This window comes from Apium graveolens, chromosome 11 (genome assembly GCF_009905375.1).
Source record: "Apium graveolens cultivar Ventura chromosome 11, ASM990537v1, whole genome shotgun sequence".
In the NCBI taxonomy this organism is placed as follows: Eukaryota; Viridiplantae; Streptophyta; class Magnoliopsida; order Apiales; family Apiaceae; genus Apium; species Apium graveolens.
The window spans coordinates 126,156,075-126,176,330 of record NC_133657.1 but is presented as its reverse complement, the minus strand read 5'-3'; the positions used below and the strand labels follow the sequence as shown (position 1 = coordinate 126,176,330).

At 34.0% G+C, this 20,256-nt stretch overlaps 1 protein-coding gene across 1 annotated transcript; it reads right to left on the bottom strand.

Moving 5' to 3' along the window:
* Positions 1-2,401: 2,401 nt before the first annotated feature.
* Positions 2,402-6,548, bottom strand: LOC141698665 (caffeoylshikimate esterase-like). Its single transcript, XM_074503438.1, has 8 exons — positions 6,284-6,548; positions 6,107-6,197; positions 5,973-6,005; positions 4,702-4,848; positions 4,039-4,169; positions 3,769-3,906; positions 3,567-3,665; positions 2,402-2,999 (listed from the first exon to the last, which is right to left on the bottom strand). Exons 1-8 carry the CDS (start codon positions 6,302-6,304, stop codon positions 2,607-2,609), a joined length of 1,053 nt encoding a protein of 350 aa, XP_074359539.1. The 5' UTR covers positions 6,305-6,548; the 3' UTR covers positions 2,402-2,606.
* Positions 6,549-20,256: the final 13,708 nt, after the last annotated feature.

Here is a 20,256-nt window from a genome sequence, read left to right as displayed (position 1 = left end):
AAAACACACAAATAAGAGTCAAATATAAGATACCTGGTATACATCGAATATGAAAAGTACACTATAAAAATAATTTTCAAATAAGTTTAAAAGTTAGCTCAAGAATGGCGGTACAACCCTATAAAATTGTGTTGCTCTTTTTATTTTTTTCTTTGTCTTCATCTAAATATTTTTAACTCAAAAAAATAATTGTTGGGTAGTTTATCCCCAATCAACCGAATCAAAAACATCTAAATCAGTAATTAGCTTCCATGCTACGGTTGTAGAAAAGGTAAGTCCGTGTGTTCAACGCTACGGCTCATGTATAAGCTGAAGAACCTATTTTTTCTTTTCTTGAAGATATTTGAATGATATTTGGTGATAATTTGTTTCTTATTTCAGTGATTGGGATTGTTAAATTGGAGTTTTATTCGAGTTATTCATAAAAATGGATTGTTGCACGCTTGTTGGATATGAGTTTGCTATTTGTCATTAGTGCTCTAGTAATTTTTGAATTATTTTGGTATTATGATATTTATTGGTAGTATGATTTTAGGGTGATAAGCTTTGTTTTTCTTGATTCATAAACGATTATTGATAAACTTAATTGTTTAACTGAACATCATTGTTCTTGATTGCTACTCTATACGATGTTTGGCTTTTTCTTGCTATGATAAGTTCATGAGTTTATATGTCATGATTACTTGCTTCTAGTCTTAGTACCATGCCTTGACAGATATTGCTATAATAGTTGACATTGTTTTGCAATGATTAAATCTATCATGTGCAAGTTATATGTGTTAAATGATGCTAAATGGTTAAGTGTTTGCAACGTTGTTCATTACAACTTACTTGTCTTTAATACTGGTTCATTAATTTGAATGATTAAAACGGCAGGTTAAATTTATTCATTTAAATTGCCATTTATTTAGCTACAAATTAGGGCATGAGTAAATGAGTTGTTAAGTTACTTTTTTTTGGTTATTTTTATAACTGTTTTTGATTTGATGTGAATTAAGAAATCTAGTTACTAGTTACTTTATTTTAACCTAATGATTTTAAATCAATCAAGGATTGGTACATGTTATTTTACTTATGTTACGGTGTATCTCTTTTAATTGTTTATGATCTTTCTGTATAATATTTTTAGCTACCGTAAGGTATAACGTCGCTTGGTTTAGGTATTTAACTTTTAAAATGGCCTGTATAATTATTAATTTAAGCAAGATTTATTATCTTTTAATTGTTATTAATTACTTTCTGTTACAATTTAACGCTCTCAAATCTAAAGTTTACTTTCCTGTGTTTAAAGATATTTTTGATTTTCTTTTTCATAAAAGTTATAGTTAATTTGGTATGTGTATTAAATGTGTTCCTTTTACTCCTGTTGTTGATTTATGTAACCTCTAAAATAATTATATGTAATTAATGTGTTTGTTTTTCATTTCATGGTTATGTTTTTAAATCCCATTTTAATTATTTTTTAGCTTGCTAGAAATTTGTTGATTTCTATCTTTAGATTAAATTTTTCATAAGGACCATTAGATTTAAATTTGCTATTTCTTGGTATTAATGTAACGGATCTTACTCATTTAATATAATTAAATCTCATGAATGATATTCTTTTTAGATAACTTTTGATTTGAGTTTTAGGTAATTTTGATTTGATTGATTGCTTTTAAATGATGCAGTTGATGCTGATGTGATGGAGTATTTTTGGTATTTACTTAAAAGGGGAGTTACAAATTAGGATCTATTTAACTAATAGATAGGTATTTTAATGAGTGTGTTGATTGAAGTTTTTATGTGTACCTTTTATGGATGACCTATTTGAGGACATAATTTTGGCCTTCTAGAAGAAATCTTCTGGCAATTTATTGGGTTTGTTTATGTCAATTTATTGGGTTTGTTTATGTCAATTTATTGGGTTTGTTCGTGTCGAACTAATATTTTAGTTAGATTTTATATTATTATTATGTATTATATATTTATTTTTATTTTTATAATTTTAATAATCGTTTTTTAATATATTTTTTTGTCCCTTTTGTTTTATTTTCAGGATGGTAAGAGATTTAAAGAGGTTCTCATATCAGATTTAAAGTTCAATTATCAATCAAGATCTCAGTTTACAAGATAATTTTGAAGATATGCGAGATTGTTCGGGCAACTATCAGACACTAGTTTATACTTAATTTTATATATAATATATTTTTAGCAGGTACTCATTTTTCCCTCCTGAAATTTTTTTTCCATTGAATTTTACTCTTGAAGGGTTTTAATGATACCTTTTTATAAGTTATCTGAAGCGATATTATCTAAGTTTGTGGTAGCACTTACTTATATTTTGATAAATCAAGGAAACTCTACTTTGATAAATGAAGGAAACTTTGTCCTTCCCAATTATATTCTTAATTTGTATCAATAATATATATATATAGATATCTGGAAAAAAATATTGTGATAGCAACGGTTCTTCGGTTCCTTTTTTTCGAAAAACCCATAGGTCACCAGTTTTAGGTCAGGATATGACCATGAACTAACCCGGCATAAATATATATGCATCACATAGGTCTTAAGTTTCTGTTTCGCATAATTTAACATAACAAAGAGCAAATAAATATGCCATGCTAAGTCTGCACCGGGGAGTTATGGTGCATTTGACTTGCTTTCAACCCACAGAGATATCTTCCACCCAAAAACTTTTTCTGTGGCTTCTGTCCAGGCATGCTTTTAGGCGATTTAGCACTGGTGCCGTTTTCAGGGCTAGAACTGTCTTGTGGATTATAGGCCAGGAAATTTGTGCAGTCATTTCCAGACCTTTTGTCTAACCAGTCGGTGATGTCTTTAAATACAACCTGGATGTTGCTCTCCGTCTCCCCTGCTGTCAAGCCGTGCCACATTCCTGGATACAATTTTATGGTTTTGTCAACACTACTAGCTAGCTCGTACAATGCTCGACTAACATTGGGATCAGTTACTGTATCTTCCTCCCCGTGCAACACAAAAAATGGTAATGTCACCTGCCAATAAGCAATATTTGCAGCATTTAGAACTAGCAGAGACGATGAATTACTACTACTGGTATAGCTTAGTAGTTGACATTTTACCAAACAGGACATGTAGTTAATAGAAACCGGTCGACGGGTATTCTGATCTGTTTCATAGAGTTTGAAGGGAAGGTGAAACATTAAATTCATACCGCCAATCTAGACTTCATTTTAAATAAGAGATAAATTAAAGTCATGGAAATGACTGATAAATGGGAAACACAGTCTCATGCTTAACAGTACTGTAGGACCTCAAACACATTCTATATAATTAATGCAGATTACAGTTGGTTTTCAGCGGTGGTCACACTCATACAAATAAAGTAAAATCTTCAAACTACTTCTAGAAGATATGGTTGTAACATTTAATGAACATTTGCTTTTCTTGAATCCAGACTTCAGAACAATTTTTAACCTCACTCATTCAGTACTTTGTTATGTGTATTTTACTTGCACATGATGGTGTATCCACCCAAGCACTGTTATAAACTTTTAAAATAACTATGAACTACATTAAGAGAGGATCACAGCAATATGAACCTGGCTTAAGCTATCCTCGAGATTTATGCTAGTTCGGAGCATTTCTAGAGCTGTTTTCAGCCTGGGTTTGTCTTGGTAAATAAGCTTGTTCCCACGTATCTGCACATTTAAGATAAAAACAGATCAAAAAAAATGTCAGTACAAAGCTACTCTCTACTTCTTGCAGTTCACCAAGTTAATTATCAATTACAAAATTTTAAACCTCTTCTCGCTTAACAGGGTCCTTGAAAGCTGCGTCAATAACATCCTTTGTGGGAACTATTTTCCACTTAGGTATAAGATCTTCTAAAGTAGTTAACATGCTTACTACTACTGGATGCGGCTTCACCTTTTCAGATATCTGGAAAGAATTTGTTCTTAATGTTAATTAAAAAATGTAGCCATGTCATTGTTAGTTAGCAATTGAAAGAGTAAACTGTAAGATTATTATCGTTACACTACTGTAATAACAAAAATGTAACACAGTACCAACCTTGCACATCGGAGCCACAAGAATTGCCCCGTGCCAGAAAGCAGGATCCTCTCTATGAATAAGTAGAGCCACGGCTCCACCCATCGACTCTCCATACAAAAACCTTTGCTTATCTTTGTACTCCTTCTGCCCTGGTATCCATACAAACACTTTCATACATCAATTTATGCTTTTTCTATACGATATTTTGGTGTTCTAATTTGGGATCTTCATTTTTTCAAGTAGAACTAAATGAGCTTCAGTTTTAGTCAACAATCTCCTTTCGGTTAGTAACCTTGTTGTTTAACCACACGCTTACCACCGTTGGATAAAACAACCCATGTATACTTTGAGATGCTTGCTGTATAAATGGCTTATGAAAAAGCTGGAATGTAAACTAGTTACAGTAATGAATTATGCCGAAACTCCCCCAATGACTCATGCTGGCCAGAGAGGGTGTTTGTTGGAGGACGATACACTATTTTTTTATTAAAAGAATACTGCTTTTTAGAGTCTATTGTAAATCTGCTATGCATCTACCATAAGCAATAGTAAGCTGGTAGCTTAAACACATTTGATCCACACACCTCCTAATTGTTGAAAATAAGAACTACAGTCACATAAATTCACCACATTACTGAACTTTTTGGAAAATAATGAACTAATTGTTTGTTGGGAGCTTACCACAGACCGATTTAAAGAAGTCGCTGCAGTCATTCACAATGTTCTCGAACTTCTTGATATAACAACGAGATCCCCTGGATTGTCCATGTCCTTCATAATCGATCCCGACAACAGCGTACCCGTACTTGGCCAACCTTGTCCCACAACCTTAAATTTTAAGCATCAGTTCGTGATTAGTTGCATGGCACGCTCAATTTATATCTTGAGACTTGAGACATGATAGCCAGCTAATTATCTCCGAGGAACTTAAAGAAGACATTTTCTTAGCCAAACTTTATATAACATATGTTTACTTAAGCTACTAAACATAAATCTGAAAATTTCTGCAATTGTGCCAAAATTACAACTGCCAAGTGAAAACATGTTGTTTCCAAGGAATCACTAATTATTGTTGTTTTTGCGTAATTGTGTAGAAGATCAAGAGTACAACTATAATATTCCTAAGCATATACAAATTTGAATTTGACAATAAAATTATGGTTTGATGAATATCATCAACAAATGGTTAGGAATTGCATATTTAATGTGAGAATGTATGTGGAGAAAAAAAGATTAAAAATTAATTGTTATAGGTAAGAAATAAAAGCCTTAAAGCAACCACTACAGAGATATAAAGTGAAAGAGGAAAAAACAATTAATGAAGAATTAAATACATCGGAGTTGGTTTTCACTATAGCGGTGACTTGGCACACTCCATTCACATTTTTTCTTCCTCAGTGATAGAATGAAGAGTATCTGCAGTAGTACTGGCTAGATTGGTTTGCTCCAGCAATGCTAGCTAAACGATTAGCTGTGTGGTATATTTATTTGTATTCAAATATTCTCAGACGAGAAAGATGAACAAGAGAGACTGAGACAGATATATAGTAGCCAGTGGAGAGGTGGAAAAGCTAGCCATATATGAAGTAAAAGATTCTAGCTAAAGTGATTTGCCTAGCCACGCCATAGTGTCGGAGTTGTTAAAAAGCTATATCAGTCTTTACAACCGATAAAAAGACAGATAGCTAATTGCTAGGTGGAACGGGCACACTGCACATTGACAATGAAATCCTGATAGACAAATTTATGGATTTCAGTCTAACAAGAACCAGACTTGTTTAAGCCGTGGAATTTGTTAACGGAATCAACCAAGAAGCCTACATAGCTAACACACATTTTAGAGAAGATAATTTGATAAAACTACTCTAATCCTCAACATACAAAATAGACTCCAATAGATTGGACAAATCATCATAATGTTATAAAAGAAGTACTGAAGGTATAAAATCTACCTCTCATGAAATCGCTGCATTCCATGCCGTACCCTGCAGCCTCATTACGAAAAAGAAGTATAAAAATAAATGAGGAGAGGTTTGAAGAATGTGGAAGTTGTTAAAGGATAGTGAGGAGAATAGAGAATGCAAACCATGGCAAAGGAAAACAAGAGCTTTTGGAGAAGATAAAGGCAGCCATCTGCAAGTGAAAAGCCAAACTCCCCTAGAATTCCTTACATATTCCTAAGAACAAACAACCATAATTATACAGTAATCCATGTGAAGATCACATTTTATTAAAACGAGTGTGGAAACAAAAGAATTAGTACCCCATAATATTCCACATCCATTTTTTTATAATCAACACAAAGGCCAGTAGAAAGACTGGAGAAGAGGAGTGGCAGAAAGGGCTTGAGGATGTTTGTAATGTTAAAGAAAATTACTTGACTAGGGAGAACTTAAATTTATGGAATGTGGACAAAGGGAATTAATGTTGAGATCGATTGAGATATGGACTTAATGACTTGTTGGTTGGGAAATAGGGAGTTGCACAATCCATGAGGTAATGTCGATCAAACCATGAATATTTAATGGGTTCGGGTACTTGACATACGATTGTTATAGGTGCATATCGTTCCATGTTTATTTACAGCGATCCTAGACGTGGATAATTAGTGTTTTAATAATTAAGAAAGTGAAAGGGGATATGAGTAGAGTATGTGTAGATGATCCTGGACCATGGGGCTATAAGAGTATAAGCATGTATAGAAGTCCATTGATTGTTTCGTCACTGCTGGTTTAAACTTGGAACTGATGTATCAAGAGTTTACAGTAGTTAGGTAGCTTTGTATAAATGTTTGTGCCACCTAATTCCCAAACCATGCTTCTAGAAGCTGAAGACTCCAGATTTGATATTCTTCGTAAAAGCAAAATTATCTGCATATATATAATCATCAACTCAGTACATGAATATAAATAAAAACATTGACTGATTAAGATAATCAATAATTTGATTTCTTTAGCTTGTTCATAATTTTTAGCTTGTTTTCGAGAAATGAAAAATAAAACGAGATTAAATTTCTTTAGCTTGTTCATAATTTTTTGTTGAAGGATTTTTATAGATTTGTTCTTCATATAATTTTTTGTTGAAGAATTTTTGTTTACGAAGGTTTCCATAGCCGGTTAAAAGCAACTAAATGCAAATCCCTCTAGCCGCTTCTCTCCATGTTGAGAGTTTTTCTGTCTTGTTCAAGTAGCAAGTTTTATTCTTAAATATATTATCATTCAATCCTATTATCATTAATTTATAATTACTTGTGAGCATGGAGTACTCGAAACAAACACTTAATGAGTTATACGCTAAACTAGCAATAGAGGAGGAAGGAGGGGTTATTGTTGCCAATGATCAGATCGCTAAAAAGAAGGAAGCATTCGTGCTGGTGAGGCGGTTCTTGACGTAGAAGAATATTAATAAAATGACAATGCAAAATATGTTAGTATTTTTATGACGTTCGAAGGAGGAAGTCGAGATTCATAATATTGGAGAAATGATATATACATTTGTTTTTTACCATCCAATGGATTTACCAAAGGTGTCGCATTGGAGAAATGATATATACATTTGTTTTCTACCATCCAATGGATTTAATGGAAGACCATGATCGTTCAAGCAAAGTTTGCTAATTTATAATGCAGTAAAAGATAGTTGTGATCCAAAGGAAGTAAAATTAGAAGATACTGTGACATCTGAGTGCAAGTATACGACCTACCAAATGGCTTAATTTTAGAATAAGTTCTCCAAAGTGTTGGTAAGTATTGGTGCTGATGTCAAATCAGACCTCGCAAATTATAATGGCATCTGGAAAGCATATGTTCGGATTCGTGTAAGAATGGACGTTAATAAGCCTCTAAAACGTAGGATGAAAATCAAGTGGTCAGTAAGGGAATGAAGTTGGATAAATTTTTGTTGGGTCCCAATGTGTTTGTAGAAGGGGGGGTTGAATACAAACAGTACCAAATAATCGAATAAATGCGGAATAAAAAATGTGAAACAAAATTCAAGTTAAATAAAAATATTATTAAACTTGAAAGGTGTTACAACAACTGTATCGATTACAAGGTATTAATCTCAAATCAATTATCACAAATCTAGAATAAATTCGACATGAACTTTTTCTATTTTTGCAATAATTAGAATCAAATGCTAAACGCGATTTGAGATTAAGTTCTAGGGATTTTGATCCGCTAGATTGTTACACAAGAACAAGATAAATAATTCTAATGGTTTGGATTTAACATTAACAAACTAGAATTTTGATCTTGATGTAAGCAGAGAAGAAAATAAAATGTTTAAAGGCGGCTGCTTTTTTTTCTTTGTTCTTGTATTTTTTCAGTCTGTTGGATGGATAATTGATCTGCTGCTTGTCTGCTTCTTTTAATCAACATAATAGAATTGAACTGGCAAGACAATCCTGGGCTCAGCAAGACAATCGGTAGGACTATCCTTAGAGCTAGCAAGACAATCAGAATGAACTAGCAAGACTTTCGGTATGACAATCAATTGTCATACCGATTGTCATAGTAGTTCAAACAGATTGTTTTTGCTGAATTAATAAGTGATTTTATTCTAATAATAATTCTGGTAAGACAATCAACTGAATTAGCATGACTTTCGGTATGACTATTGATTGTCATACCGATTGTCATACTAATACAATCAGTTGTCTTTTTGGAATTAAAACAGATTTTAACCAATTAAAAATTCTGAAAAATCTTAATATTAATTCTGAGTTAATTAATCAATTAATTTAATTAATCAAATAAATTAATCTTTGCAGATTTAATTTATTTTCTTAATTAAATTATATGACTTAATTAATTAATAGAGAATTAATACTAACCCTGAGCAGCAACCAATCTTCTGAATATCTTCTGAAAATCACTGAGAATTATGAATCAATTCCACCACTTCAACGTTGACACTCGATGTACTGTCTGGTTCATGAGTGACTAACTTCCGTGACGTTTCTTCATGTCTTGACTTTGACGCTTTGATTTTCTTCAGATTAAATCCTTGTAATTAATGATACTCTGACAAGATCTCTGTCACTTGATTAAATCCACGATCTTGATTTATATCACTGAGGCATTATCAACTTCTTGAACTTCTTCCAGTGAATTACCTCCTCAAGTCTGTAGATGAACCTTGTTTCTGAATCCTTTGACAGATATTACTTTGCGAGATCTCTCTGACGGTCGATCCACTATTTACTTATTACATTCTTATTTGAGTTGAGTTGAATCCTCGAATATACAAATAGGCTATGACATATGACTTACAATCTCCCCCTATTTGTTTGTTAGACAATAACACACAAATACCTAGAGGATAACTCAACTAACAAATAAGAAAAAGATATAAACATACATGCAAAGTAAATAGCAGAAAAGTTCTGGATGAGATTTAACATTTTCCAGATTCCAAGTAGATGTTCCTCTAGACTGAACATATCTTCAAGTAGTTCCATCTTCATTTGTACAACCACATTTCCTGTTGAGAAGGCCATATCTCTTGCTTCTCCCCCTATGAGAATCAACTGATTAAAGAAGATCACCTTCGTTTTACCACCTCTCCCGTACAATAGGATCCGCAGATAAAAACCAATGGTACTCCCCTAACTGCTTCTTCCCTTACTAGGAAATCACCTTGTGTTTACCACCTCTCCCGTACAATAGGATCCGTAGTTAGAAACAACAATGGTGTGGTGTAGTGTACATTTTTAGGATCTTTTTCTTCCTCCCTTCTATTTCTCCCCCTTAGTTGAGGAATCCTCCAAATTATTTCTTAAGCTTTTATCTCCCCCTTAAAGAAGGAATGTATGCCGTCGTCTGAAGGAGTTCTCATATTTCACTTGGTTGGAAAAGAAATAACAAGTAGTTTCTCTTTCTACCTCACTGTGAGTGTGTGATTCTGTTTAGTGTACCTCACATGTGTTTCACTCTTCTCTCCACTCGTGTTTACACTCATTCTCACAAGTGTATCACTCTTCTCTCATAGCTCCATAATCCAGCTGTACCTGCAAGGAAAATCACCTTAGCCATCCTTAAGGAGGTCACAGGTGGTGTAATGGGAGTTCACAAATCCCCATCCTTGTTAAACTCGTCAGATGAATCTGAGTCATAATTTACAAGTTACTAGTTTCCCTTTTAGGGTTCCAGATTTGAATTCTGGGAAGGTAAACAATGATCCAAAGAATTTAGCATAAAGATCAAAGTTCCCTTCTAATGTCTGTGAAGACATTTCCTTGTGACTCATCAGGTTATATCTGAATCATTGTCAACAAGTTGCCGATCTGCGCCTATGTCAGATCCACTATCCGCAGATGCATCCAGGGGATTTAAGCCTGGGGAGGTAGACACTGACCACTGACATATGGCTTTTGGATCAGTATCCTCTCCTAACACCTGTAAAGGCAATTGGTCCACTAACGAACCTTGAACAATCGAATCTGACCTTAAAATGGTCGAAACTCTTATTTCCGTCAACTCATCCTTTGTGTGTGTAACCTCTCCTAGTGCATCAAGAATTGTTTATATTTGAAGTGGTGACACTACATCGGATACCTTGGCCGACAGGCAAAATTCAATAGACGCACCCTGTTGAGAGAATGAATCTAGTAACTGTTTTTGTGCCTTTTCAGCCATTACATCTTTTTGAGAAGATGTATGGGGGCTAGCTGTTGTCTCGGTTTAAATACTACTCATCTATGTAGGAGACAGAGCTACTGGGTTGACTACAGAACCTTCCTTATGTGGTGCACTAGGCACTATCTCCCTCACGCTCATTCATACTACATTTAGTGGTAAGAGAGTGTTGGTTGGTTCTGTTTTTGTGTTTGTCTTTACAGTCTGGGATAGACGTTGTGGGTTTTCAACCTCATGACTGTCAATGAAAGAAAGTCAATGGAGACTGAACCTGTATCATAGAACATATGGTACTAGAGAGAAAATGATTTACAATAGTGATTTCAAAAGATTTTACATGAAATAAGAAATCACTAATGTAGAAAGAAGTTTGATTTTGTTTTTCAATATGAATGAGTTTTTGATAAAACATTGATCACTTAGGGTAAAGTCTAAGTAATTCTCATTCATGTCAAAAGCTTACAAATATCTGCAACATAATGTTAACAACATATCATTGACCGATACTTTTCAAGTACTTTAGATACTAATTGTTATGTTGCATTACAATATACCACTGCACATATAAAATAATATGATTGTGCTTAGTGATAAGATAGTAATTAATATGACGACTCTACTTATTCATATAAAATTATAACTTCTGTTAGAGTGTCATACCATGTCCTTGACGATTGTTTGAGCAGTATACTAGTTCATACCAACCTGAAGTGAGATTGTGAAGAAGAAATTGCATAGTCCAATAGATCTGCAGCTGCAAAGTCCATGAACTGTGGTGCATTGACTTCCTCTTTTGACTTACCAACCAGGAGTACACTTGTACACATCTTACTAGAGTACAATTCCAAGTGTAATGTGCAGCAGGTGTCTGATATGTCGTAATATTCTCAAGTCTCGTCACTGGTGCTATATGTTAGATACTGCTTCCTGATAATAACCTAGCACAATATACAAAATTACAATGATAACATTCCCAGCTTGCAAACAGCCATATCCCTCGGATAAACCTTTGCTGTTATCTCCAAAGGTAATCAGGGGGCCAGCTTTCTCAATCCACATTTGATAGCAGGGCTCTATCTCCAGTCATATGTCTTGATGATCCACTGTCAAGAATCCACACTACCGGTTACACCTGTTTAATGCCCTGCACTACAAATGGATTAGACCTTCTTCGGAACCCAAACTTGGTTGGGCCCGGCATACTTGTAGAACTGTCCTTTGTCAGGCAAAACAACATTTTTAATTTTAATTGTCTCAACTTTCTCAATGACTGAACATTTGACCTTGTAAACAGCCTTAACAAATTTCTGTTTAAGCTTAGGCACAAATGTCTCCTTTCTAGCCTTAGAAGGACTGGCAGTCTTAGACCTATCATGCTTCTTGTTATTCACATGCTGACGAGGAGTAGTCTTATCATTAGACACATGCTTACCATTAAAATAAGCATACATCATATTAAAAGCACAAGACATACAATTAGCAACACCACATGCTTTATGAGAGTGATTAACAGCAGGTAATTTATGCATGGTAGACATGGCATTATTGTTATCCAACTCATGTGTGTCTGAGTTAGTCTCAGTTGCTTTCACAACTTTGACTGGAACTTTCGACTCACTTGACTTGGAAACAATCTTCTCATAAGCATGATCCTCAGCACGTATTTCTTCTTGAATAACAGAAGAGGTCGCATCAAATGGTTCAGCAATTGATGCTTTATAGAGGGGTTCATCAACACCCTTAAGCACATGTGGTACTTCCCTCCCTTTAGCACAGACATGAGGAGGGGAGTTTATGCCTAATTCTCCAATAGCAGCATTGTAATCATAACCTATTCCAGATGTTTGATTAACAGCTTGCTTACTGTAGAACTCTTTAGCCTTCGAACAAGAATTGAAGTAGGCTCTAACCTTAGTCTCAAGACCGGTGATCTTGTCTTTGAGAATAGTTTCGAGTTTTCTATAACAGTCAACTCTATTCTCTAGAAAAGATACCTGTTCTTTTAATTTGTCTTGATTAATGTGCACAAGTCTTAATTCATTGACCTCTTTCTCAAGGTCTGTGATCTGTAAACTTAACAGTTCATTATCACGACGTGCACAATCTAAGTTACCTCTTAGATGATAAACCATTTCAGCATCAGAAAGTTTTACCTCTATTCTTGACGATGAAGCTTTTCCATCAATAGCCATAAGAGCAAGATTTCCTTCATCTTCATCTTCACTGTCAGTATCATCCCAGCTTCTTCCCTTTGCCAGATAAGCCCTTTCAGAGTTCTTTCTTACTTGCTTTGGCTTCCTACATTCTGTGGCAAAGTGTCCCAACTCATTGCAGTTATAGCATCTAATGGTGCTCCGATCAACCATCCCTGTTTTGTATCCACCACTGCTGGTGTTAGAGGATGAAGATCCACCTTTCTGGAATTTGTTGTAGTTGGACTTGTACTTAAGCTTGGGATTCCTCTTGAATCTGACATGGGAGAATCTCTTAACAATTTGGGCCATTGACTCGTCTTCCAATTGCTCCAGCTCTTCCAAGGAATAAAAATCATCACTTGATTGATTTGTAGTAGGAGGATCATATTCTACTACTAACTCATTTTCCTCACCCTTGGAAAACTGTACCATTCTTTCTAACTGTTGAGATTGTTGTTGTTGTTGACCTTCAGCTACAAGTGCAGTAGATGTGTTGACCATTCTATCCTTCCCGTAGACTTCCTTCTGTTGAATCTGCTCCAACTCATAGGTTTTTAACACACCATAGAGCCTGTCCAAAGAAATCTCACTCAGATCTCTAGCTTCTCTAATGGCAGTGATTATATGTTCAAGATGAGCTGGCAGTGTTAAAAGGAACTTTTTGTTGACCTCCCTGATTGAATAATACTTTCCATTGATGTTCAGGTTGTTGATCAACGCATTGTACCTCTCAAACACTTCAGTAATTCCTTCTCCTGGATTTGATTTGAAATGTTCATATTCAGAGGTTAGGATTTCCAACTTGTTCTCCCTAACTTCCTCTGTGCCTTCATTAATCACCTCAATAGTTTCCCACATGTGTTTGGAATTTTTACAGTTCATCACATGTCTGTTCATCAAGGGATCAAGGGAATCAATTAATATTAATTGAAGGCTGGCATCCAAGGAGGCTTCTTCCTTCTCAGCAGGAGTAAAATCTTCAGGCTCTTTTGGATAGGTTCTAGCTTCAGTAGTCACCACACCATCTATTATTACCTCTGGTTCAATAACCATCGGAGTTTTTATACCCTTCTTTAACAAGTTTGAATATTTGGGATTTGCAACTTGTAAGAATAATAGCATCTTCTTCTTCCACATGATATAATTCTCTTTATCAAATTGTGGAATTTTAACGGTTCCAACTTTATGTGAAGTCATTATGAATTTTTGAATAAATAAGAATTCAAGGAGTTGAAAAATCACAAAAGTCTAGGATCTTGATTTGTTCGTTAATCAGAAGGCTCTGATACCAATTGTTGGGTCCCAATGTGTTTGTAGAAGGGGGGGTTAAATACAAACAGTACCAAATAATCGAATAAATGCGGAATAAAAAATGTGAAACAAAATTCAAGTTAAATAAAAATATTATTAAACTTGAAAGGTGTTACAGCAACTGTATCGATTACAAGGTATTAATCTCAAATCAATTATCACAAATCTAGAATAAATTCGACATGAACTTTTTCTATTTTTGCAATAATTAGAATCAAATGCTAAACGCGATTTGAGATTAAGTTCTAGGGATTTTGATCCGCTAGATTGTTACACAAGAACAAGATAAATAATTCTAGTGGTTTGGATTTAACATTAACAAACTAGAATTTTGATCTTGATGTAAGCAGAGAAGAAAATAAAATGTTTAAAGGCGGCTGCTTTTTTTTCTTTGTTCTTGTATTTTTTCAGTCTGTTGGATGGATAATTGATCTGCTGCTTGTCTGCTTCTTTTAATCAACATAATAGAATTGAACTGGCAAGACAATCCTGAGCTCAGCAAGACAATCGGTAGGACTATCCTTAGAGCTAGCAAGACAATCAGAATGAACTAGCAAGACTTTCGGTATGACAATCAATTGTCATACCAATTGTCATAGTAGTTCAAACAGATTGTTTTTGCTGAATTAATAAGTGATTTTATTCTAATAATAATTCTGGTAAGACAATCAACTGAATTAGCATGACTTTCGGTATGACTATTGATTGTCATACCGATTGTCATACTAATACAATCAGTTGTCTTTTTGGAATTAAAACAGATTTTAACCAATTAAAAATTCTGAAAAATCTTAATATTAATTCTGAGTTAATTAATCAATTAATTTAATTAATCAAATAAATTAATCTTTGCAGATTTAATTTATTTTCTTAATTAAATTATATGACTTAATTAATTAATAGAGAATTAATACTAACCCTGAGCAGCAACCAATCTTCTGAATATCTTCTGAAAATCACTGAGAATTATGAATCAATTCCACCACTTCAACGTTGACACTCGATGTACTGTCTGGTTCATGAGTGACTAACTTCCGTGACGTTTCTTCATGTCTTGACTTTGACGCTTTGATTTTCTTCAGATTAAATCCTTGTAATTAATGATACTCTGACGAGATCTCTGTCACTTGATTAAATCCACGATCTTGATTTATATCACTGAGGCATGATCAACTTCTTGAACTTCTTCCAGTGAATTACCTCCTCAAGTCTGTAGATGAACCTTGTTTCTGAATCCTTTGACAGATATTACTTTGCGAGATCTCTCTGACGGTCGATCCACTATTTACTTATTACATTCTTATTTGAGTTGAGTTGAATCCTCGAATATACAAATAGGCTATGACATATGACTTACAATTTTAAATATCAGAGATTATCCACGTTTTGTTTTATGTGTGGGATTCTGGGACATGGAGAACGAGATTGTAATGTTGTACATGCAAATGCAAGCAAGGTGATGCCAAACGAAGAATTAAAATATTAGTTTGTTTATATTTATGTTATTAGTTAAGATTAGACTTAATGTTATTTGATTAAATACTATATTATATATGTGTAGAAATATTCTAGATTATAATAGAAAATAAGAAAGGATTTGTTTCTTTTATTAGAAGATTGTTACTTAATCACTAAATTTAGGATGTTACACTTATGTGGGTATATAAGCTGATGTAATTTTTTATTATAAAGATATAATTTATTGATTATTATTGAAATTGAGAATTGTTTGTCTCCTGTTATGGGTTACGATCCTAACAAAACTCTCTCTTCTGCGGTTGAGAAATCCTAGTGATAGTGATTATTCTTCGGTTGAATCACCTTAGGCATGGATCTTCTACGGTTAATCCACAAATATCTATCATTTTTACCCGTTTTAATATATGTCATGCATCAAGTGGTATCAGAGTCACCGTTCCTTCACAAACCTTTTATCAAACACCTTCCCTACAAAAAAAAGAAAAAAACTACCAGCAGTCCAAGCAGCTACCATAAACTACTCAGCAACCTCCATCAGCCTCCGGCAGCCACCAGCAGCCGCCGACAACCATCAGACAACCTCCGACAGCCACCATCAAGCTGCCAACAGCCACCAGCCACCAGCAGTCCTTGAAAATTCTAAAACTTGCAAAAAAGCCCCTGAATTCTTATTTTGACATATTGGTTACTGCCAACTAGGTAAACAATCATTTTGGGACGTATCTTGAGCAAAACAACCTGATATTAAGAAAGCTCGAGAAAAAAATTGATAATTTGGGTTCGCAAATACAAGATGAGCGAGCAACACTCAAAGAAATTATGGATAAATTTGGCATAAAACATAATCCTCCACATGTACGACCTCCATCTTTGCCTCAACATCAGCCTGATGGTGAAAGGAACATGAAACATGAATTTGTTGATGGGGGAAAAGATTCAATAGAGCCTATTCAACAATACACTGATATCAAGAAAAATAGTGATCGTGTCTTAATTCTTGAAAAAAATTCAAATGTTGACATTCTGAAATTTCAGTGTGATAACATTGAAAAAAAGCGGTAGATGAGGTTGTTAAAAGTGAAGAAATTGTAAACCACGAGAATAACATCGTCAAGGTGAAATATGTTGATTTTCTACGCCTTAACAAGATATTTGCAGCGAACACATCGAATTTTTTTATTTTATGTGTGTTATTTCCGAAGATCTTTCTTATGGAGTTGGAACTAGATGTCTTCAAGCGCTATGACAAGTCATCACTTTGTTCATTGATTCTCAAATATTATAAAACTCATGGACGAGTTTTTTTTCAAAGGCGGGGAGAATGATGTCAAATGAAGAATTAAATTTTAGTTTGTATATATTTTATGTTATTAGTTAGGATTAGACCTAATGTTATTTGATTTAATATTATATTATATATGTGTAGGAATATTCTAGATTATGATAAAAATTAAGAAAAGATTTGTTTCCTTTAATAGAAGTTTGTTACTTGATCACTAAATTTAGGGTTTTACACTTATGTGGTGATATAAGTTGATGTAATATTTTATTATATGGATATAATTGATTGATTATTGAATTGAGAATTATTTCTATCTTGTTATGGGTTGCGATCCTAACAAATATCTCTTCTGCGGTTGAGAAACCCTAGGATTATGATTCTTCTTCGGTTGGATCACCTTAGCAGGATTTTTGTGGCGCCCCAAAATCCGGGGTCAGGGATCTCAGAGGCCACGCCATTTTAATCACTATATACCACATATCTCGCATCACAATATATAAATACTCACACTTTACGACCCCACACTTATCACACACACCTTGAAAGCGAACCATTCATTACTAGAGTAAATCAAACCATAAAGTGATAATTATTACAACCCAAAAGTAATTAAGTCTTACCGGGGAATAACTTTAAGTGATGCTAGTCCGTCGGCCAAATATTTATTTTTTATTTATTACCTTACATAAGTCATACTTGTAAATAAGCCGGACTAAAAACAACTGAAAACCAATCCAGCTTATTCGGTCTACCTGTGGTACAACACCAAACATCCTACGGAACAGCTGGTCATTTCCTACCGGTTTCCTAGCTGTGAGTTTCATGATAGGCATCTTGATTCACTGTTGTGTTGTATCAATTTAAGAAAACAAGTGTGAGTTATAATCCCCAACATAATAATGTACAGTATGAAATGAATGTATGATAAACCCAAGTAAAACGTCATATATGATATTTATGTTTTATTCAAAAATAGTTTTCCTTGGTGATACACACCTTCTTATGAAAACAATTTTTTAATGGATTATTATCCTGCGAATACCTTAATGGTAAACCCAGCACCTAGGCTTAGGTTACGGTATTGCATCACAATTCCAATTGGAAGAATAGGACATTCGTTGAAGCCACCGCATACGATGATCAGTCGTACTACGGAAATAGTAGCCTTTTCTACTAGTAGAAGGATGACACCTTTGTATCCCGGTTATCACCCTAGCCACATTCGGGCTTTATATGCTTCCCCATTCAGTCCGGGTATATTTTGCATACTTCGAATGTCCTTTAGTACACATGGTACCTTCTCATACGGAAAATAAATTTGGTAGTCTCCTCAGTCCACGAAGTACTGGATCTATACCCCTCCCTTGCCCTTTTTAAGAATCCTATCATCTACTTGGAATCATCGAACCATATCGAAGTTCCTCCAGGCGTTTTGCTTGTTGATAGGCACAGCTTTACCTTATATATATGTACTTCCGAAAGTTTTCGGAGGAAGTACTAAGGATGTGAGTTGACTGTTGTGAACAGATAAGTAAATAAGGGGGAGTTTCTTTTGAAACTATATTCAAAATATTTAAAATAAGTCGAGATAATATTCTCCGACGATCTGAAATTATTCGAACGATTTTCTTAAAAATCAGAAAGTATTTTAAATCAGGTTTTTTTATGATTTTTTTAAATTATAAATAAATCATTTAATAAATAATAAATAATTAAATATTAATCGGTAAATAATTAAACCTCGAATAGTTATACTTTTTAAAAGAATATTGAAATAATATTCCTCAACTTGTTTATGTTTAAGTAATATAATAATCTTTAATATTTAATCGAATTTGAAATAAGTATAGTTGAGGGAATACGATCTTTGGAAATTACTTTAATAAAAGTTCGAGGTGTTTAATATTTCGTAAGTGGACGCTGAGTCCCTTAAAATGTACTATTATGGACTTTTAATCGTCCTGTACTATCGTTGGAATAATTCCTGGGTTTATATATTTTGAAATCCCGACCGTGTAGTGTAGCAATACTAACAAGTGGATAATTATACGTCACGCTTATAGCGGAATTAAACATTTTACGATATATACTTATCGTACAACATCGCTACATTATGCGAAAATTCAATTACTGCGTATCATGTCAAGCATGGTATTTATGCAATGATAATAAAACAATCATTTCACAACACAACAGTAAATGGAGTTAGGTCTGTAAACTTTCATGGGTATCTCGAGGTGAAGGATACTCTAGGTTCCGCTCGGAAATCTATATTCATAAACAAAATTCGTTTTGTTAGGTACCGTTCTAATTTACGGCGACTCGCACTCACGTGCTACTTATTATGCACCCTCTCCACTTATATTAACCTTATTATTTATTTAAGTCCTTGTTCTTATTATGGTCGTTTCCTTTGTCGAAGCATCTTAAGTCCGTTTTCATTTTCATCCTCGGCTCCGCTTATGGATTCTACGGTTTTCTAATCGCGCGGTCTCGGCTCCGATATTTTTATAAAATTGAAAAATCATTATTTTCACTTGAAATTTTTATGGAAGTTAGGAAACTCAATTTACTAATCTCTGTACAAATTTCATGATTTATGAAATTTTCAAGTTGATCCTTTTTATTTTCAAAATTCATAATTTGTAGCAGTTTTTGTCGCGTAAATCACTTTTAGTAAAACGGCCATAACTTTTGATCCGTAAATCAGAATTATGCGATTCAAGCGCCTAAACGATCCTTATAACATTTTCTATCATAATCAAGATTTTTCAAGAAACTATAGTTTACATATTCGGGACTTTCTGCAGAAACTTAAAGTTACGTTTTGTTCGTTTTAGCGAGATTACGGTTACGATCGGAGTTTCGTTTATGCCTTAAATCTTTATACTACCACCAACAATTAAAATATCATCATCACCACACAAACTCATCTCAAGAACATCATGTTCTTGGGACAATAACAATCAACCTTAAATCTACTTAGCTAAACATCAAGATTACAACAATACTTCCACCAAAACTAGGTTTACAACTATGTTCTAAAAGAATCTTGAACTTAAATCTTAAGTAAGGTTGGGTCAAAGATTTATACCTTTCTTGAGAGTTTGAGATGTGTTCTTGATGATGGTGAAGTCTTAAGAGTGCTTAGTATGGTTTTTGGAACCTAAAACAACCATTAAAATCAAGAAACCAAATAAAAGTTACTATTCATACTATTCACTATCATCTTTCTTGAATTTATTTCACCCATCAAACCTTGATAAAAAGAGCTCAAAGATTTATCTTACCTTAGTTTAGGTGGTATGAAGCTTGAGAATTAATGGGGGAA

What these genes read in the sequence shown, in the direction of transcription:
- LOC141698665 (XM_074503438.1), bottom strand. Translation starts at nt 6,304, where the DNA reads ATGGATGTGGAATATTATGGG. An exon ending in TCTTGTTTTCCTTTGCCATG is followed by an intron (nt 6,006 to 6,106) that starts GTTTGCATTCTC and finishes ATGAGGCTGCAG; the next exon opens with GGTACGGCATGGAATGCAGC. An exon ending in TTGTGGCTCCGATGTGCAAG is followed by an intron (nt 3,907 to 4,038) that starts GTTGGTACTGTG and finishes AATTCTTTCCAG; the next exon opens with ATATCTGAAAAGGTGAAGCC.